We start from the raw sequence: 14,906 nt of genomic DNA, 5'->3' as shown, positions 1-14,906 counted from the left end.
AGAAGCCAAGGAGGCCACTCTATCCTTTCCAATCCAGAAAAGTTAAGGTCCTAAAAGCTCTCACATGGTCCAACTCACTTCATTAGGTTAAAACCTCACAAAAGCATTTAGTACAGCAATTAACACCACATATCTGAACGATCTATTTCTTGTACAATTTCTGCTTATGTTGTAAGCAGCACGGCAAAACTGTATACTAAACAAAACTCTGAGAAGAGCAACAGGTATAACCATTATATTTTTAAAGATTATTTTTATTTTTTGTGCATGAATGTTCACCCAAGGAGACCAGAAGAGGAATTCAGATGCCCTGGAACTGAGCTACAGTTGTGAACTGCCACGTGGGTACTGGAACTCAATAATCCCAGTCTTTTATAAAGAGCAGCAAGTGCTCCGGATTGCTCAGCTATTTCTCTAACCCTCAAATTTTTGTTCAAATTTTTTTTTCAAAGGTAAAGCTCAGAGTTTAAAAGGATCCTTACTCCAACCATTATGGTACAGAGGTTCTTTTGACAGTTCACTGTTGAATATTATCTCAGTATCTTAGATGGTGATAGGCTGTGCTATCAGTAAGATAACCAACCAAAAACTACAATAACAGCTGACCAAATCCTTAAAAACACACTCAAAAACCTAAAGGAAAAATACTAGGAAAAAAAAATGATCTGTGCATTCAGAGCACTTAATAGAAATTAAGATTTGTTATATTTGAATAATGAAGCTGTACAATTATATTAGATAAGCCTCAAGTAAGATTCCATGTCTCTATCATAGTTTATCTCAGGCCTATGAATTTATTTTCAATGACAAACATTACTTATGTGTCATATCAACATAGCCAAAAGGAAAGCACTTATTAAGGGGAAGACTATTAGTAACCCTGTCATTAAGACCTAACTCCATAAACTAATTCAACTTTGTAGAGTTCTGCTATAGCCCAAAAGACCTATCAAATTTTAATTCAATACACCAACAAAGCCAAATTCATGGATTACATCCTGTATATTACTACTAATCCACCCTGTTCTATTATCAGTTGTTCCAGTCTGGCACAACATTGTATTTCAACATATAATAAAAGGTAGTAACAAATTTTCTATCAGAATCTTTAATATTTTTCAAAGTTAATTTCCTGTTTTTTTTACTTAGGAGTTCACTTTTCCAGAAGTAAACCTGACAACAGAATCAAGACAGCCCTTGCTTAGTTACCTGAGTAACACTACTTAAAGACAGGAGACAGGAATAAAAAGTGTTGAGATTAAAAATCACCCTCAGCTGCTCATTACAACTGCATTACAAACTGAATTTCTTATAACTATGAGATAATTGATAGTTTTTCAAGTATCTAATATATTTGATATTTACTTATGTCTCAGAAATGTGTGGTTGCTAGCAGTAAATTCCAGAAGATACTTGGCAAAAGATTCTGATCTGAACAAACTTTACAGAATTGTAGACAAAGATTTAAAAGGAATTATCATTTAGCTGGCACAGTCTAGACAGGGGGATAAAGTTTGAGCAAGTCCAGAAAATGACTCCACTACAAGAAGCCAAAACATAAAGCACAACAACTCACCCCCCTTTAAACCCAGCTTGCTTGTAACCTTTCCAGAGGAAACCTTAGTTTCTTTTATTCTATGGATTAAAAAGATCGGTTCTGTGCACTATGCTGCCTTACATCATCGACACGGCATTAGCTTCCTGTTTGGTTCTAATTATAGGTGAGACAAGTATGTTTGTTTATTAGACAAGGTTCTAAGAATGGCCTGAGTGAATAATACTACAATTTTCTTTCTTTAGATCACCCTTGAAGGTTAGTCACTTTGATTATTCAAAACAAGGCCTGGTGACATGCAAATTTAGGCCTACTAAAGTCTATCTCAGAAAAATCTTTTTGTAAGCAGTTTTGGAATAGACCAAGGAGAAAGCTTTAATCCACGAAAGCAAGTCAGGAATTTAGTAAATATGAAAAACAAAACCTTAGCAGATATCTATCTACTGGTAGTTAATATCCATTTGTTAGGATTAATGTGAATTAGCATTTCCATCCTGAAACATCTAGACAAGAAATACTACATCATAAGTGAAAGAACTCAAAAAGCTTTAGGACATGCCCAGCACTGATGGCGCATGCCTTTAATCCCAGCACTTGAGAGGCAGATGCAGGCAGATTTCTGAGTTCAAAGCCAGCCTGGTCTACAGAGTGAGTACCAGGACAGCCAGGGATGCAGAGAGAAACCCTGTCTCGAAAAACCAAACCAAACCACAACACAACCAAAAAAACTTTAGGACAAATGTTGCTATTAAAAGTTATCTGAAAGGCCCCTAGATAATAAACTCACATGTCCAAACAAGGTATAAAATAGAAACTTTTGCCCTTCTCTACCCTACATTAACAAGCTTGAGGATAACTTGTTTTGTTTTGAAGACAGGGTATATGACTACATTCCCAAAGTGACCTCCAATTTATATTGCCATACCTCAGTGTATGCATATACCCTAGTTGCCTGAGGAGTTTAAGGCAGACTTGGCTATACACTAAGAGAATAAATGCACTCATTAACACTAGTGAAATTTTAACTAAGACCATGATAGCAAGCTTACAAAACTATTACGATACAGGGTAACAGAATTTTGATAAACCTTTGAAATTAAGTTGTACAAAGTGATAAAAATACTGTTAGATGTTTGTATTTTTCCAACCAAAGCAGAGATTCTTGATTCTTTATAACCCCAGTGAAATACTGATGAAGTTAACCCCAAAGAGATTTCTTTTTCTTTTGGTTTTTGAGACAGAGCTTCTTCTGTTTTGGAACTCACCCTGTAGACTAGCCTAGCCTTGAAATTAGAGAGACACGTGCCTCTGTCACCGTGGGATTAAAGGTGTGCACCATAGCCCACCTCCACCACAAGTTTCTAAGCCAAAGTTCAGAATCCTCTAATGCACAATTTCAGGATTATGTGTTTCTGATGATTTATACGACCAAACATTGTTCTAATCCTTAAAAACCTAGATTCTTCTGAAATAAAAATGTAGTAATGTCAAAAACCTATAGTTAAATTTATATAAGTAGTTTTTACCAGTGTTACAGAGAGTAAGCAATAGCTCTTGTATACAGCAATAGGAGGAAATTTCTATTAAAAACCATAAAGCAGCTGGGCTTGGTGGCACATCCTGTAATCCCAGATGGGAGGCAGAAGCAGGACTGCTCTAAACCCAAGGCCAATGCTTTGATGAACCCATCTCAGAAAACAAAGTACAGAAATAAAACTAAAAGCACAGTCAGTCAGTCAGAGCACAGCCAACCCAATCCCGTAGTCCTCATCCTCGAGGACTCAGAAGGCGGAGACAGGGTTCCAGGTTAGCCTTTGCTAGATACTCTGTCTCAAAATTTAATCCGAAACTTTTTTTTTTTCTCTCTATTAGAAAGCTATGGCTGATGAGATGGCTCATAGTTTGTAAAGGTGCTTGGCCAGATGAAAAGACAATCTGAGCTCAATCTCCAGAAGCCATAACTGACTACAGATATCCCCTGAAATCCACACCATGCAAAGTTCTCCCAGCCAACCAACAGTGCATCCCCCATGAATCCAATGAAGAAAAATTCTTTGAGAACTGATTTGGACTTTAAGAGACACCCAAATATAGGAAGCAACAAGTAAAATTTGAAAATATAGTTAAATTTATACAAGTAGTTTTTACCAGTGTTACAGAGAGTATTCAACTTAACCTTTATCTGCATAGCAAACACTGGACTTAACACAACAGATAAGCATCATGCTGCTGATGAAAGAAAGATAAGGAAAGTGTGTCACAACTGCTCTTATCAAACTCAATTCTGGGATCACTGGATGATCAGCATCCCTCACTCACCTAAGTATTCTTTACAGTATAAATAAACCTTGGGGACCAATTAAACACACACACACACACACACACACACACACACACACACACAAACACAAACACACACCCCAAAATCAGGACTACAGGAAAAACCTATTAGCTTACAAAACTTGAAATACTATGTTTACTTTAGAAGAATCCCAGCACTTAACCAACACAGCAGTTTTTAGCCCTTAAAGAAACAACACAATACATTCCACTGGCCTTCATTTATAAATTAGTTGTAACATAAAAATCAGCCTCCGATTTATATATGAGGTAGCAGACAGTATATTTCAGAAAAAAACTAAAACAAAACACCCACATTCATTTGGTAGGAATTTTAATGGTCCAAAATTCAGTTGTTTTTTTTTTTTTTGAGATGATCTTACTAGAAATCTATTACTAGTAGTGTAACCGAACAAGTCAAAAGTCAACGTCTGTGTCTGTTACTTCAAGGAAACTCTCTTACTGCTGTCTTGAGGCCTATTACACATTACAGCCAATGCTAGATCCCAACTATCACAAAAACCCTAATAGTAGTATAAAAATGCAGTTGTCATCAGAGCAACTTGGAATTAAATAGAAGGCCTAGGTTCTAATCCCAACTAGGCTACACCAACACCTGGGTGGGTTTAACAGTGAATTTTCTTCATAGAGAAGATGTCAACTGTACCTACATTTTCACGTAAGAAAACTACTTAAAGCTTGTTATGAAACACTGCAAATATTTTAACATAAATTTGTTTGATTGTTTCATGCTTGATTTCCAATGTAAAGTTCTCAAAGTCCCCCAAATATGTAACAGTTATTTTGCTTAGTAGTAAATTTTCTTAATGCTTCATAAACACAGATTTGGAATTCAGCTTCTAAAATACCCATTTAACAACAGTACCACACTACAATTTGGTCCAAATAACAAATACAGCAAAAAAAGGAAAAAAATACATGTATGGTTATTTGGTCAGCTAAGAAATAGTCAAGCAAACACACTAAAGAAAAAAATTATACATATAGAAGATAAACCACTTTATCACTAAGGCTCACAGTGTTATATATAAGCTTTTTAAGAAAATACTAATGGCTTGTTAATTTGTTAATACTTGTTTAGGGGAAACCAGAAGAATTCTAAACAGGGAACAACACAAAACAAACAAACAAAAACCCTCATGACAATGTCTAATTGGCCCCTTATTTTTAGAGAAATACTGCCTTAAAAAGAAAAGGCATCCTCTTTCTGAACTTTCAGAAACTATGCCTGTATTTGAATGTCATTTTTTCTTTTTAAATAGCCTCATGATTCTGACAATATCTGAAGGAAAAAAAAAACTGATATGCTGGAAATCAGGTTGAATCAGCCATTTGGCATATTGACAGTTTTTGAATATAAAAAAATTGACCTCTGAAGTATCAGTACAAAACTCTTTAAACTTGTAACTTGTAAAATCTGTATTCCCTTGTCATACCAGTATTTAGAAAAATTCCTGGTATAGATTAGGCAAATGGATAAACTTGTGTAAAGCCCGATTCTATCTCATGATTTTTATTTTTGTTTTTAACTACAAATGTTTACACTTAACCATTATTGCCTTGCTAGAGCTTTTAAGTCATTAAAATGGTGCCAGAGCAGCTGGGTATCTATCACCTGTAAAAGAAAAGAATGAGTAAGACCTCCCTTTAAAATGTTGTTTTACACTTATAAGCAGCTATGGATCTGAATTTTGATTAGCACTGAATGTTATAGTCTCCGTATTATTTTGTAAAGCACAATAATGTATCTCTAATGTGCCATTCATCCTCAAAATTGTCACACTAAGTGGTAATTTTAATGTTATTGTCTATAATCTATTCGAAGTCTTGAATAACAAGGTTTTCTTTCTCTTTGCATCATCAAGAATACAAACAGTTCAGGTAAGTGTTTTGCATAAAACCACAAAGATTACCCAGAGATGTCATAAGAATTCAAGATTTCAAATCAATATATTCAGGTAAGACTTAACTTTCATGAAACTACAGCTTTTCCAATGAAACTGATCAAGTTACATATCAAATAACTACAAATAAAAGTTTAGAGCCTAACAGTCAATCTAAGTCCTTGCCTTTCTTTCCACAGAACTCTTTAAAAACTGTGCTACTAAGTCAAGTTTCTAATACTGAACCTTCCCATTTTGTCTTTTTAAGACTGAGTTTATTCCACAACATTTTTTTCAAGTTAGCTGTAAATACTCCACCCTCTCGATTGTGAAAGAACCAAATACAACACACACACACACACAAACTTAGTCTGAGAGTTTGAATTTAGGTTAAGTCTTGGGGGTAGAGGCTCTGAGAGCTCCCTACAGCAGGATAAAAAAACGTTTAACGATAGCAGAGACCATTATCTTATTTTGTTAGAAAAGGAGATGCCGGAAAGAACTCGAGGCAGTTAAAGCAGCCGCCATCTTAAAATGCGGGATAGAAGTTAGAGCAAGAAAATGAGACTAAACCACTGGAGAGGTGGTTCCACTCACATATTTCTGGAGAAAAAAAAAATCCTAGTTCTTTCCAACTTAAATTGACAACTTATCAAACTACACTGACTTGCTCAAACAAGCCTCCTTAAGGAAGGGTTCTAAGAAAAACAGACCCTCCATCCAGTTTCCCTGCACTGTCACCCCCACCCCCGGGGATCTTTCAGAAGTCTTTTACTTGGGTTCCCGGTGCCTCAGATAAATAGCTTCGGCTGAGAACAGCGACCACACAACACAGGAAGTGGCAACAGTGTCGGTCCACCTCCTCCCAACCCCACTTACTCTTGTGTAACTGCCCAGATTTGGTTAAGCTTCTGACTCGGTCACCACATTTTAGCAAACTGAAGTATGTTTGTCATACCCCGACTCTCAGTCAAGTTCGGAACAAAACCTTTTTCATCTGTTACATTCCTTTCTTTACAATGCCTATAGTCTTAGTAGCTGTAAGTTGTTTTGAAGAACCAAGAATAGGAAGCAGTACCATGACATCTGCCGAGAGGCTATACACAATTCTACTTCCCAAACCTGACTCTAAGGCAAAAAAACAAAACACAGGAGCCTAAAAGCCACGCTCCCTCACCCATACTTAAGATTCTAGTGAAACAGACATTTTGCTTACCAAAACCATTCTGTTCGCTATCTTACAGTTCATCTCAAAGTGCACCTGCCTTCTCTTAACCCAAGAGAAGGTCTTTTCAGAATTGGATCCAACCCCCCTGCCCCCATCCCCTTCTTTCTTCCCATGACTCGGTCCGCACCATTTGGTCTAAACGACTCACCTTATTAATCCGTTTCAGAGCCATAGTCTGTGCTTTTCGCCGGGCTCCTCACTATCCCGATGTGTACTCAAAGGTCCGGCCCAAACTCTTGATTATCCCGGCGGCGGGGAAGGACTGTCTCTTCTTCTCACACCAGCTCTGCCAGACACAGGCGCCTTTTGCATAAAACGGAGCAGATCAGCTACTCGCCAGGGCCTCGGAGAAACCCCGCTGATGCCAGAACCCCGAGGACCGTCGCGATCCGGGCAGGGTGGGGTGGCAGGGCCACCGGCTCCTTAGCTCCGCGCTTCGCCCAGGGAGGGCGAGGGCGACGGGAAGAGCCGAGAGGTGGTTACAAGTTTAACTTCCCGGCCTCTTGAAAGGAAGAGCCCCGGGTGGGAGAGGAAGAGGCGGAGGAGAGAGGGGTGGGTGCGGGGCAGGGTCCAGAGCCCGGCAGAGGAGGAGCCGGGGCCTAGTCGGCGCTAGGCCGGCGTCACCCGGGCAGAGAAAAGCAAGGGGGAGGGGAACGGAGCGGGAGGCTCCGGCCCGGCGCCGGGCTCCGGCCGGCTTCTGCTCCTAGGGACGGAAGGGCGAGCCGGCGGGAGGCAACGGCCTCGGGTGTGCCGCGGTCCCCGCAGCGAGAGGCGTCCTGGGGCGCCCCTGACACCACCGTACTCCGCCTCGCAGCGCGCCCCTGCGTGCGCGCGCCCCGCCCCGCCGCCCCGCCGCCCGGCCGCCACGCGCCCGGCGGCCGCCGAGCCCCGGCGCGGGGACGCGCCCGTGCCCCCTCCCCCTTCGGCCGGTCCCCGGCTTCGCCGGCCTTCCCACCCTACCCCACCCAGCCCCGAGGACTGCCCGCTCGGGCCGCCCACAGCCCCGGGCGCCGCGCCGGCCCGGGCCCCGGCCCGTCTCCCTCCCCTTCCCCGAGCTGTCCACACCCACGCGTGCGTACAGAGGGCCGGGGCCTCCCCGGAGCTGCGGCCTCGGCCTCCTCCCCGCGCGGCAGCTGGTGCCTCCCCGGCCCTACGGGGCTCACGCGCACGGCACAGCCACAAGATGTCCGCTCTGACGGAACTACTGCCAGCTGCCACGCTCCGCCCCTCCCCCCCCGCCTATTCACCGCCGCGTATCCGTCCGCCAACGCCGCCGTCGCGAGCGCGGGGCGAGCTGAGGGTCGAGGGGGAGCGGTTTGCCTCCCTCGTCCGGGCCGAGTGGACGCGCCACCCTCTAGCCGTCTCCCCGTCGGAACAGCACCTTCTTACTAAACCGATCGGAGGTCGGGCCGGGAGGGCGGGGGACGGAGGCGGGTCATGGGCCGAGGGGGAGGGTAGGCGAGTGGCGGAAACCCTTAAACTCAGAGAAGCATCGAGAACCGGAAGGAGACCTTAGGAGGGAGGTAATGGCAGCGGCAGCTGCGCGGTTGAGGCCCCACGCCCCTCCCTACTGTGGGCCCCCGTTTCTCACTTGGGATGGAGGTGGCGGATCTCGCGAGAACCTCGTGGCAGGCTCGCCGGAGCTCCGGGTCTGCAATGACTTAAGGGCAGTTTTGTGCTCTCTTCCTGGCTTGAGGCCCGCCCCCAAATCCGCAAGTTATCGCGAGATGCGCCGGCACCTCCCCCACCCCCCACGGGCTCCCACTGGGCGGGCCTTGCGCGGGAAGCACCGCCCCTGAGTGCTTCTGCTGGTGGGCGGGAGAGGAAGTGGAATTCCCCAGGCTGGCCGGCGCGCGCTGGCACTGCCCTCCCTCGGGCGTCCAATCGGGGACGTGCTGTGGGAGGGGCCGCGGGGTGACTGCGTGCCTTAGTCTAGGTGGAGCCGGTTCGTGGTCACTGGTGGCCCAGGTGACGGAAGTTTCTTCCCGTGCTGCTCAGAGAGGGCTGAGCAGCGGGAGGAAGCTCCCCTCAAATTAGGAACGGTAATTTAAAACAGATCCAGGCTGAGTGCGGACGTCTGCGCGTGGTTAGCCCTGAGGGGCCAATCTGATAGCAGCGGCCTGCGGGGTTCTGCGTTAGCATAGCCTTAACAGTGCAGCTTAATTGTGATCGGATTGGGTAGAGCCTTGGTCCCCCGTCGTCTGGCATAGTTAGGTATGGAACAGCAAGAGGAATATTCTAGAATCCTTCTGCTGTTTCAGTCTTGAGCCCCCAAATGACAAAATATTAGGTCTGGATTAAATGCAGTGGGTGAGGTCAGTATGTACCACTGCCCTGTTTTAATCTGCCATGCGTAAAATGTAGAGGGCCGTTTGTCATCGAGAGTACTCTTTGGGTAAAAAGTAAGACTTTAACTTTTAAAAAGCATTCAAAAAGATCAACATGTTTAGGGTTTTCTAGCATCCTTAAATGATTCCACTTAAAGTGGAGATCCTTCAGGACTACATGGAAATAATTTGAATTTTGAGAACCTGTTACAGGCAATATTCCCCAATTAAAATGATAAAAGTCAGTGTATAGCCTAAGAGTGATGGTGTATACCATACATAATATCACTAGAGCAATTAATGGAATGCAGCTGCCTCAACTACTATCCATAGGAACCACCTGTAGTTTTGTTTAAAATACTGATTTTTATTTAGTAGGCCCGAGTAGAGGCCCGAGGTTGTATACTTACAACAAGCACCCAAGTGATAGAGATTATTTCATAAGAACCATTTTCTGAGTTAGTAAACCCTCAGTACTTACCTCATGCCCTATTGGACACCTCTGACACTTTCTCCACCCTGAACAACCCATTGTTCTCTCCTAGCTAACCAGTTAAAAGTAGACGAAAGAATTAAGCATGGGGATGGGAGGAGAACCCCAGATCTGAGTTCTTGCTTACTGCTTCCTATTTATGATACTGGTCTGGTTCCACATATTATAGGTCTGTTTCTTCACCACCAAGTTAGATGTAATAATGCCTGTGCTTTGTCATAGTTGCTGAGTTTAAAATGTCATACTGTGAAAGGACACTGTAGGCTCTTACTGGTTATATCAATGCCTACTGTTTTATGATAGCATACAAATAGTGTGTTTCCCTGTGACAGTGTCATGTATATGTCACACTTTGTTCTTGTTACCCCCCCACCCACACACACACACACACACTGCTGTTCCTCCTTGCTTTCAGTCACAACTCAAGATATTTAACTGCCAGTGTGAATATGAAACATTTTGAATAATAGATAGATAGATAGATTATAGAATAGATTATATTTATGAAAACTATGCCAGGCACAACTCCTTTTCTCTTTTACAAATGAAGAAAACGGGCACAGATTGTTATACCAAGGGGGCAGAGCTATTAAATGGGAGAAGTAGAGTTTTAATGCAAGTATTAAACTTCAGAGTACTTACTGGATGAGAGTTTTATAGAACATGAAGTTTTATATTTGTGTTTTAAATTGACATCTGAATTAATTTGCTTGACTTCTCTTTCCCTTTGTTTTGTCCTTTCAGAAGCCAGGTGCAATGATAAGTGGGAACCCTGGAACCTACCAACCAGAAACTCTCAACATACAGGGAGGACAATGAAGAAAACTCCTAAGAAACCAATTCCTGTTGCCCTAAACTAACAAGTTTCAACAAAGAAGTACACTCAAATGTTACTGCTGTTGCAATAAAGCACGGAAAACTGGGAAAAATTTGTGCTCAGAGTTCTCATATCTAAAAGTACGTGGGTAGTTCAGTAAAGCTGTTGACCCTGCTCAAAATAATGTTTCATATATGAATACACACACATATATTGAAATTTATACTCTAGAGGAAGACATTTGAAGTAATCAGCTTTAAAGAAAAACAAACATGGTATAAGTACTTTTTATAGACACTATGATTAGGACTAGGGATATAGCTCAATTGGTACAATGTCTGTTTTGCATGCATGAAGCCCAAGGTTCAGTTCCTAGCACCTATAAACTGGTATGGTAGCAGCACATCTATAATCCCAGTACTTGGAGTTGGAGTGGGTGGAGGTGGTGGAGCTTATCCTTACTGGGTATCTAGCTCAAGGTCTGCTTGAGATATGTAAGACCCTAACTCAAGAAATAAAACACAGCAGGATCTAGTTGGTTAGCAAAGACCCAAACTTTGAAATGATGATGAAAGTAAATGGTATTTCCAGTATTTATTAGGATTGTAATGTGGTGAAACAAACTTATACAGTTTGAAAAATAGGTTTGGCTAATACTGCTGTGTTTATCTCCTACATCATTAGTTGAAGACATGCAAATTTTTCTCTAGTGATTAGGAAAAGATAAGATACAGAATTTTAACTGGGCATAGAATTGAAGTCCTATAATCCTAACCTTTGGAGGTAGAGGCAGAATGTAAGAGTTTGATGACAGGAACTGCAGAGATGAATCAGGAGTTAAGAACTCTTGTTGCTCTTCCAGAGAACCACGTTCAGTACCCAGCATTTTCATGGTGGCTCACAATCATCCGTAACTCCAGTTCCAGTGGATCTGATGCTTTCTGGCCTCCATGGGCACCAGGTATGCATGTAAGATATAAATACATATAAAAATACATACATTATACATATACATACACACATATACACACACATAGGCAAAGCATTCATACCATAAAGTTTGAGACCAGCATATGTGACTAGACTCTCAAAAAAAAGTGTGCCTTTACTTATACTTAATAATATACCATATACAGAATATTTACAAGATTTTATATTCAAAGCTCATTTGCATATTCTGCAAAAAGGTGATTTGAAGCCTAAGTGAAACAAATATATGGCTTTCTTAAAAATCCAACTAATTTTATACTCTCTAGTTTACCATATCATTTGTAAGGTTAAGTGAATTTGCTTTAGGAAGCATTTTTGGCTGGGCATGGTATCACTCCTGTAACTCTTAACACTGGGGGACTGGGGGGAGGAGAGCTCCAGCTGGAGGCCAACCTGGCTTATACAATGACATTGCTTTAACACAGAAGCTGTGCTTTCATGTTGAGAATATTTTGACATAAACTGATAGAGTTCAGGCTGTAATGAGCCATGCACAAATCTTTGTAATAAAAACATGTGTTTTTCTCTACACAAAACATATACACAAATGTTCATAGTAGTTACATCGTGACATCTGAAACCAAGCAACCTGGATCCTTTCCAGTTGATTTAGGTGACATATCAATGGGACAGAACTGCACTAAACAGAACATAATACTGACATATAGTAGCACACACTTGCGATCCTAGGAACAAAGGAGGATCATGAGTTTAAGGTAAGCCTGGGCTACTACTGAGTTGTAGGCCAGGCTAGATGAGGTATGCAGAAAGAAATAAGTGGGAAGGAAAAAATTATAAGCCAATTTAAACTATTATTGAAGGAATCCCAGCAAACTAAGCAAGAAAGCTTTTTTTCTTCTTTGGCATGCATATACTTTCTTATGCATACTGCAAACAATTATTAAGCAATCACCTTTCTTACTCTGTCATGTTATACAATACTTATTAGCACTTTGTCAGTATTTTGTATAGTATTCAAGTTAGAAGAAAAGTAAGCATCATTCAAGGACCTTGTCTGGGGAAGAGACAGTGCTCCCAAAGCGATGTGAAATATACTATGATGCCTAACTTTGATGGCGCACTCAGACGAGTCAGCTTGACTGGGTAGAGGGATGCCCAGATGATTGGTAAAACATTATTTATGGTGTGTCCATGGTGTGTTCTTGGAAGAGATTATCCTTTGAATCAATGAACTGAGACCAAAGACTGCCCTCAACACAAACAAAAAAGTTTCGATCCGTTTAGATTTTGAATAAAATAAAATGGCAGAGGAAAGGAAATTTGTTTCTTATATGTATCTCCTCTGGCCCTCAGACAGACACCAATACTTATGGTTTTCTGACCTTTGGATTCCCAGTGAAGCTTTTATTGTATTCTACCCTCTCCTCCCCATGCCTTCAGACTAGGGCTGAATCCCACCCTTGCTCACCATTTAAGCAGCATATTCTCAGACTCTGTGATCTCCAGGATAGTGTCAGAGCCAATTCCACTGTTTCTTTAGAAAACTCTAATATGTTCCACGTTGCTCAGGCATTACAGGACTATTGCCTTAGAACACAGAATTCTGTCTTACACAATTATACTTGCTTCGTTTCATAAAGCTTAATTCTTTTGTATTTGTTAGCTTGGAATACTGTCACTGTAACATTGTTCCTGTATTTGAAAGTCATTCTGCCTTTCAGCAAACATTTATTTACAAGTATAGTTTGTTTGATTTTTTGGTTTATCGAGACAGGGTTTCTCTTTGTGGCCCTGGAACTCACTCTGTAGACCAGGCTGGACTCAACTCAGAAATTCACCTGCCTCTGTCTCCTAAGTGCTGGGATTAAAGGCATGCACCACCACTGCTTGGCACAAGTAGTCTTTAAAAACAAGCTCACAGGTTGTTTTAAAAATAACCATTGTGAGATGGTTCAGTAGTTTAAAGCACTGGCCTCTCTTCCAAAGGACCTGGGTTCTATTCTCAGCACCCACATTGTGGTTCACAACCATCTGTAACTGCAAACCCATGGGATCAGATGCCCTCTTTTAGCGACCACAGGCACCAGAATGCATGTAGTGCACAAACATATATAAGCAAATTGCTTATACTCAGAAAAAAAAAAAAAAACCAAAAAACCAAAACCACCAAATCCACCTATAATCCAAGACAGCTTTTGATGTGGGATCCTATAGGTTAAGTGTCTATCCATAATTGTTGCCCAATGACCTTTATACAGTTGAATAGGCTACATGGGGTTCTTGAAGGAAATGTTATGTTCTGGTTCTTTGTTTCTGTTTCCTTTAAGATTACTATGTAGCTCAAGCTGACCTCAAAGTCATTATGTTACAAACTGGCCTAAAAGTTATGAATTTTCTGCATCAGCTTCTGAAGTGCTGATTTTACAGGGATGTATCACCATGCCTGGTTTAGACCAAATGTTTCTTTCTTTCTTTCTTTTTTTTTAAAGATTTTATTTATTGTTATATGTATATTGTATACTGTGGCTGTCCTCAGACACACCAGAAGAGGGTGTCAGATCTCATTACAGATGGTTGTGAGCCACCATGTGGTTGCTGGGATTTGAACTCAGGACCTTTGGAAGAGCAGTCAGTGTTCTTACCCACTGAGCCATCTCACCAGCCCTAGACCAAATGTTTCTAATCAGAACAGTATTAATGTGTGTGTGTGTGTGTGTGTGTGTGTGTGTGTGTGTGTATACATATTTTAAAGACAGGGTTTTTACAAAGCCCTGGCCATCAGTGGAACTCTGTAGACCAGCTTGGTCTCAAATCACAAAGATCTGCTTGCCTTTACCTCTCTAGCACGGGGATTGAAGGTATATACTACTATGCTGGGCTTAACCCAAGGGAGTTTATCAAAGAATATGTCTGTGAGGAAGAAAAAGTTATTAAGTGAAAAAGTAAGACAAAGCTGGAAACAAAAACAAGGAAAGTTCATATAAGACAGAAAAACATTGAAAGTGTCAAGATGACTTAGTAAATTTGGGAAGAAACAAGTACTTTAGCTGTGTGTGTCTATCTATATATGCATTCATGTACCTGCACCCTTAAGACAAGACTGAAATATGTGACTAAATCTTGAGATCCTTATCTGAAGTGGATGAAATGGAATAATTTTTCTTTTTCTTTTTTGGAAAAAAGGCTTGATTGGATTTCATATAATATGCTTATGATAGCCACGTAGAGGATATCTGGAAGTGTGATGGGAGAGTGAGAAGCTTACACCCATGTTTTCAGGTACATCTTTCT

The 14,906-nt window shown here is 41.5% G+C and overlaps 2 protein-coding genes and 1 long non-coding RNA gene across 12 annotated transcripts in view; 2 read left to right on the top strand and 1 right to left on the bottom strand.

Moving 5' to 3' along the window:
• Positions 1-8,751, bottom strand: part of Ube2d3 (ubiquitin conjugating enzyme E2 D3) — a 29,675-nt gene extending 20,924 nt beyond the window's left edge. Inside the window, exons 1-2 of one of the 10 annotated variants that reach the window (XM_031375601.1) lie at positions 8,619-8,751; positions 7,176-7,330 (exon numbers count right to left, since the gene is read on the bottom strand). In XM_031375601.1, coding sequence (XP_031231461.1) covers positions 7,176-7,199 — 24 coding nt within the window. In that variant the 5' untranslated portion in view covers positions 7,200-7,330; positions 8,619-8,751. The other 9 variants (XM_031375607.1, XM_031375608.1, XM_031375603.1 and 6 more) reach the window with 9 other exon arrangements.
• On the top strand, positions 7,389-10,776 carry LOC116093305 (basic proline-rich protein-like). Its single transcript, XM_031374657.1, has 3 exons — positions 7,389-7,425; positions 7,735-8,430; positions 10,592-10,776. Exons 1-3 carry the CDS (start codon positions 7,389-7,391, stop codon positions 10,705-10,707), a joined length of 849 nt encoding a protein of 282 aa, XP_031230517.1. The 3' UTR covers positions 10,708-10,776.
• A 797-nt stretch (positions 10,777-11,573) lies between these two features.
• LOC116093823 overlaps positions 11,574-14,906 on the top strand; it is a 6,345-nt gene continuing 3,012 nt past the window's right edge. Inside the window, exons 1-2 of the long non-coding RNA XR_004119847.1 lie at positions 11,574-11,625; positions 14,799-14,894. This is a non-coding gene — a long non-coding RNA (uncharacterized LOC116093823). The remainder of the gene's footprint in view (positions 11,626-14,798; positions 14,895-14,906) is intronic.

This window comes from Mastomys coucha, unplaced genomic scaffold, assembly GCF_008632895.1.
Source record: "Mastomys coucha isolate ucsf_1 unplaced genomic scaffold, UCSF_Mcou_1 pScaffold16, whole genome shotgun sequence".
NCBI classification, from domain to species: domain Eukaryota; kingdom Metazoa; phylum Chordata; class Mammalia; order Rodentia; family Muridae; genus Mastomys; species Mastomys coucha.
Note: the sequence above shows the minus strand (reverse complement) of the source record. Positions and strands in the feature narration are given on the sequence as shown.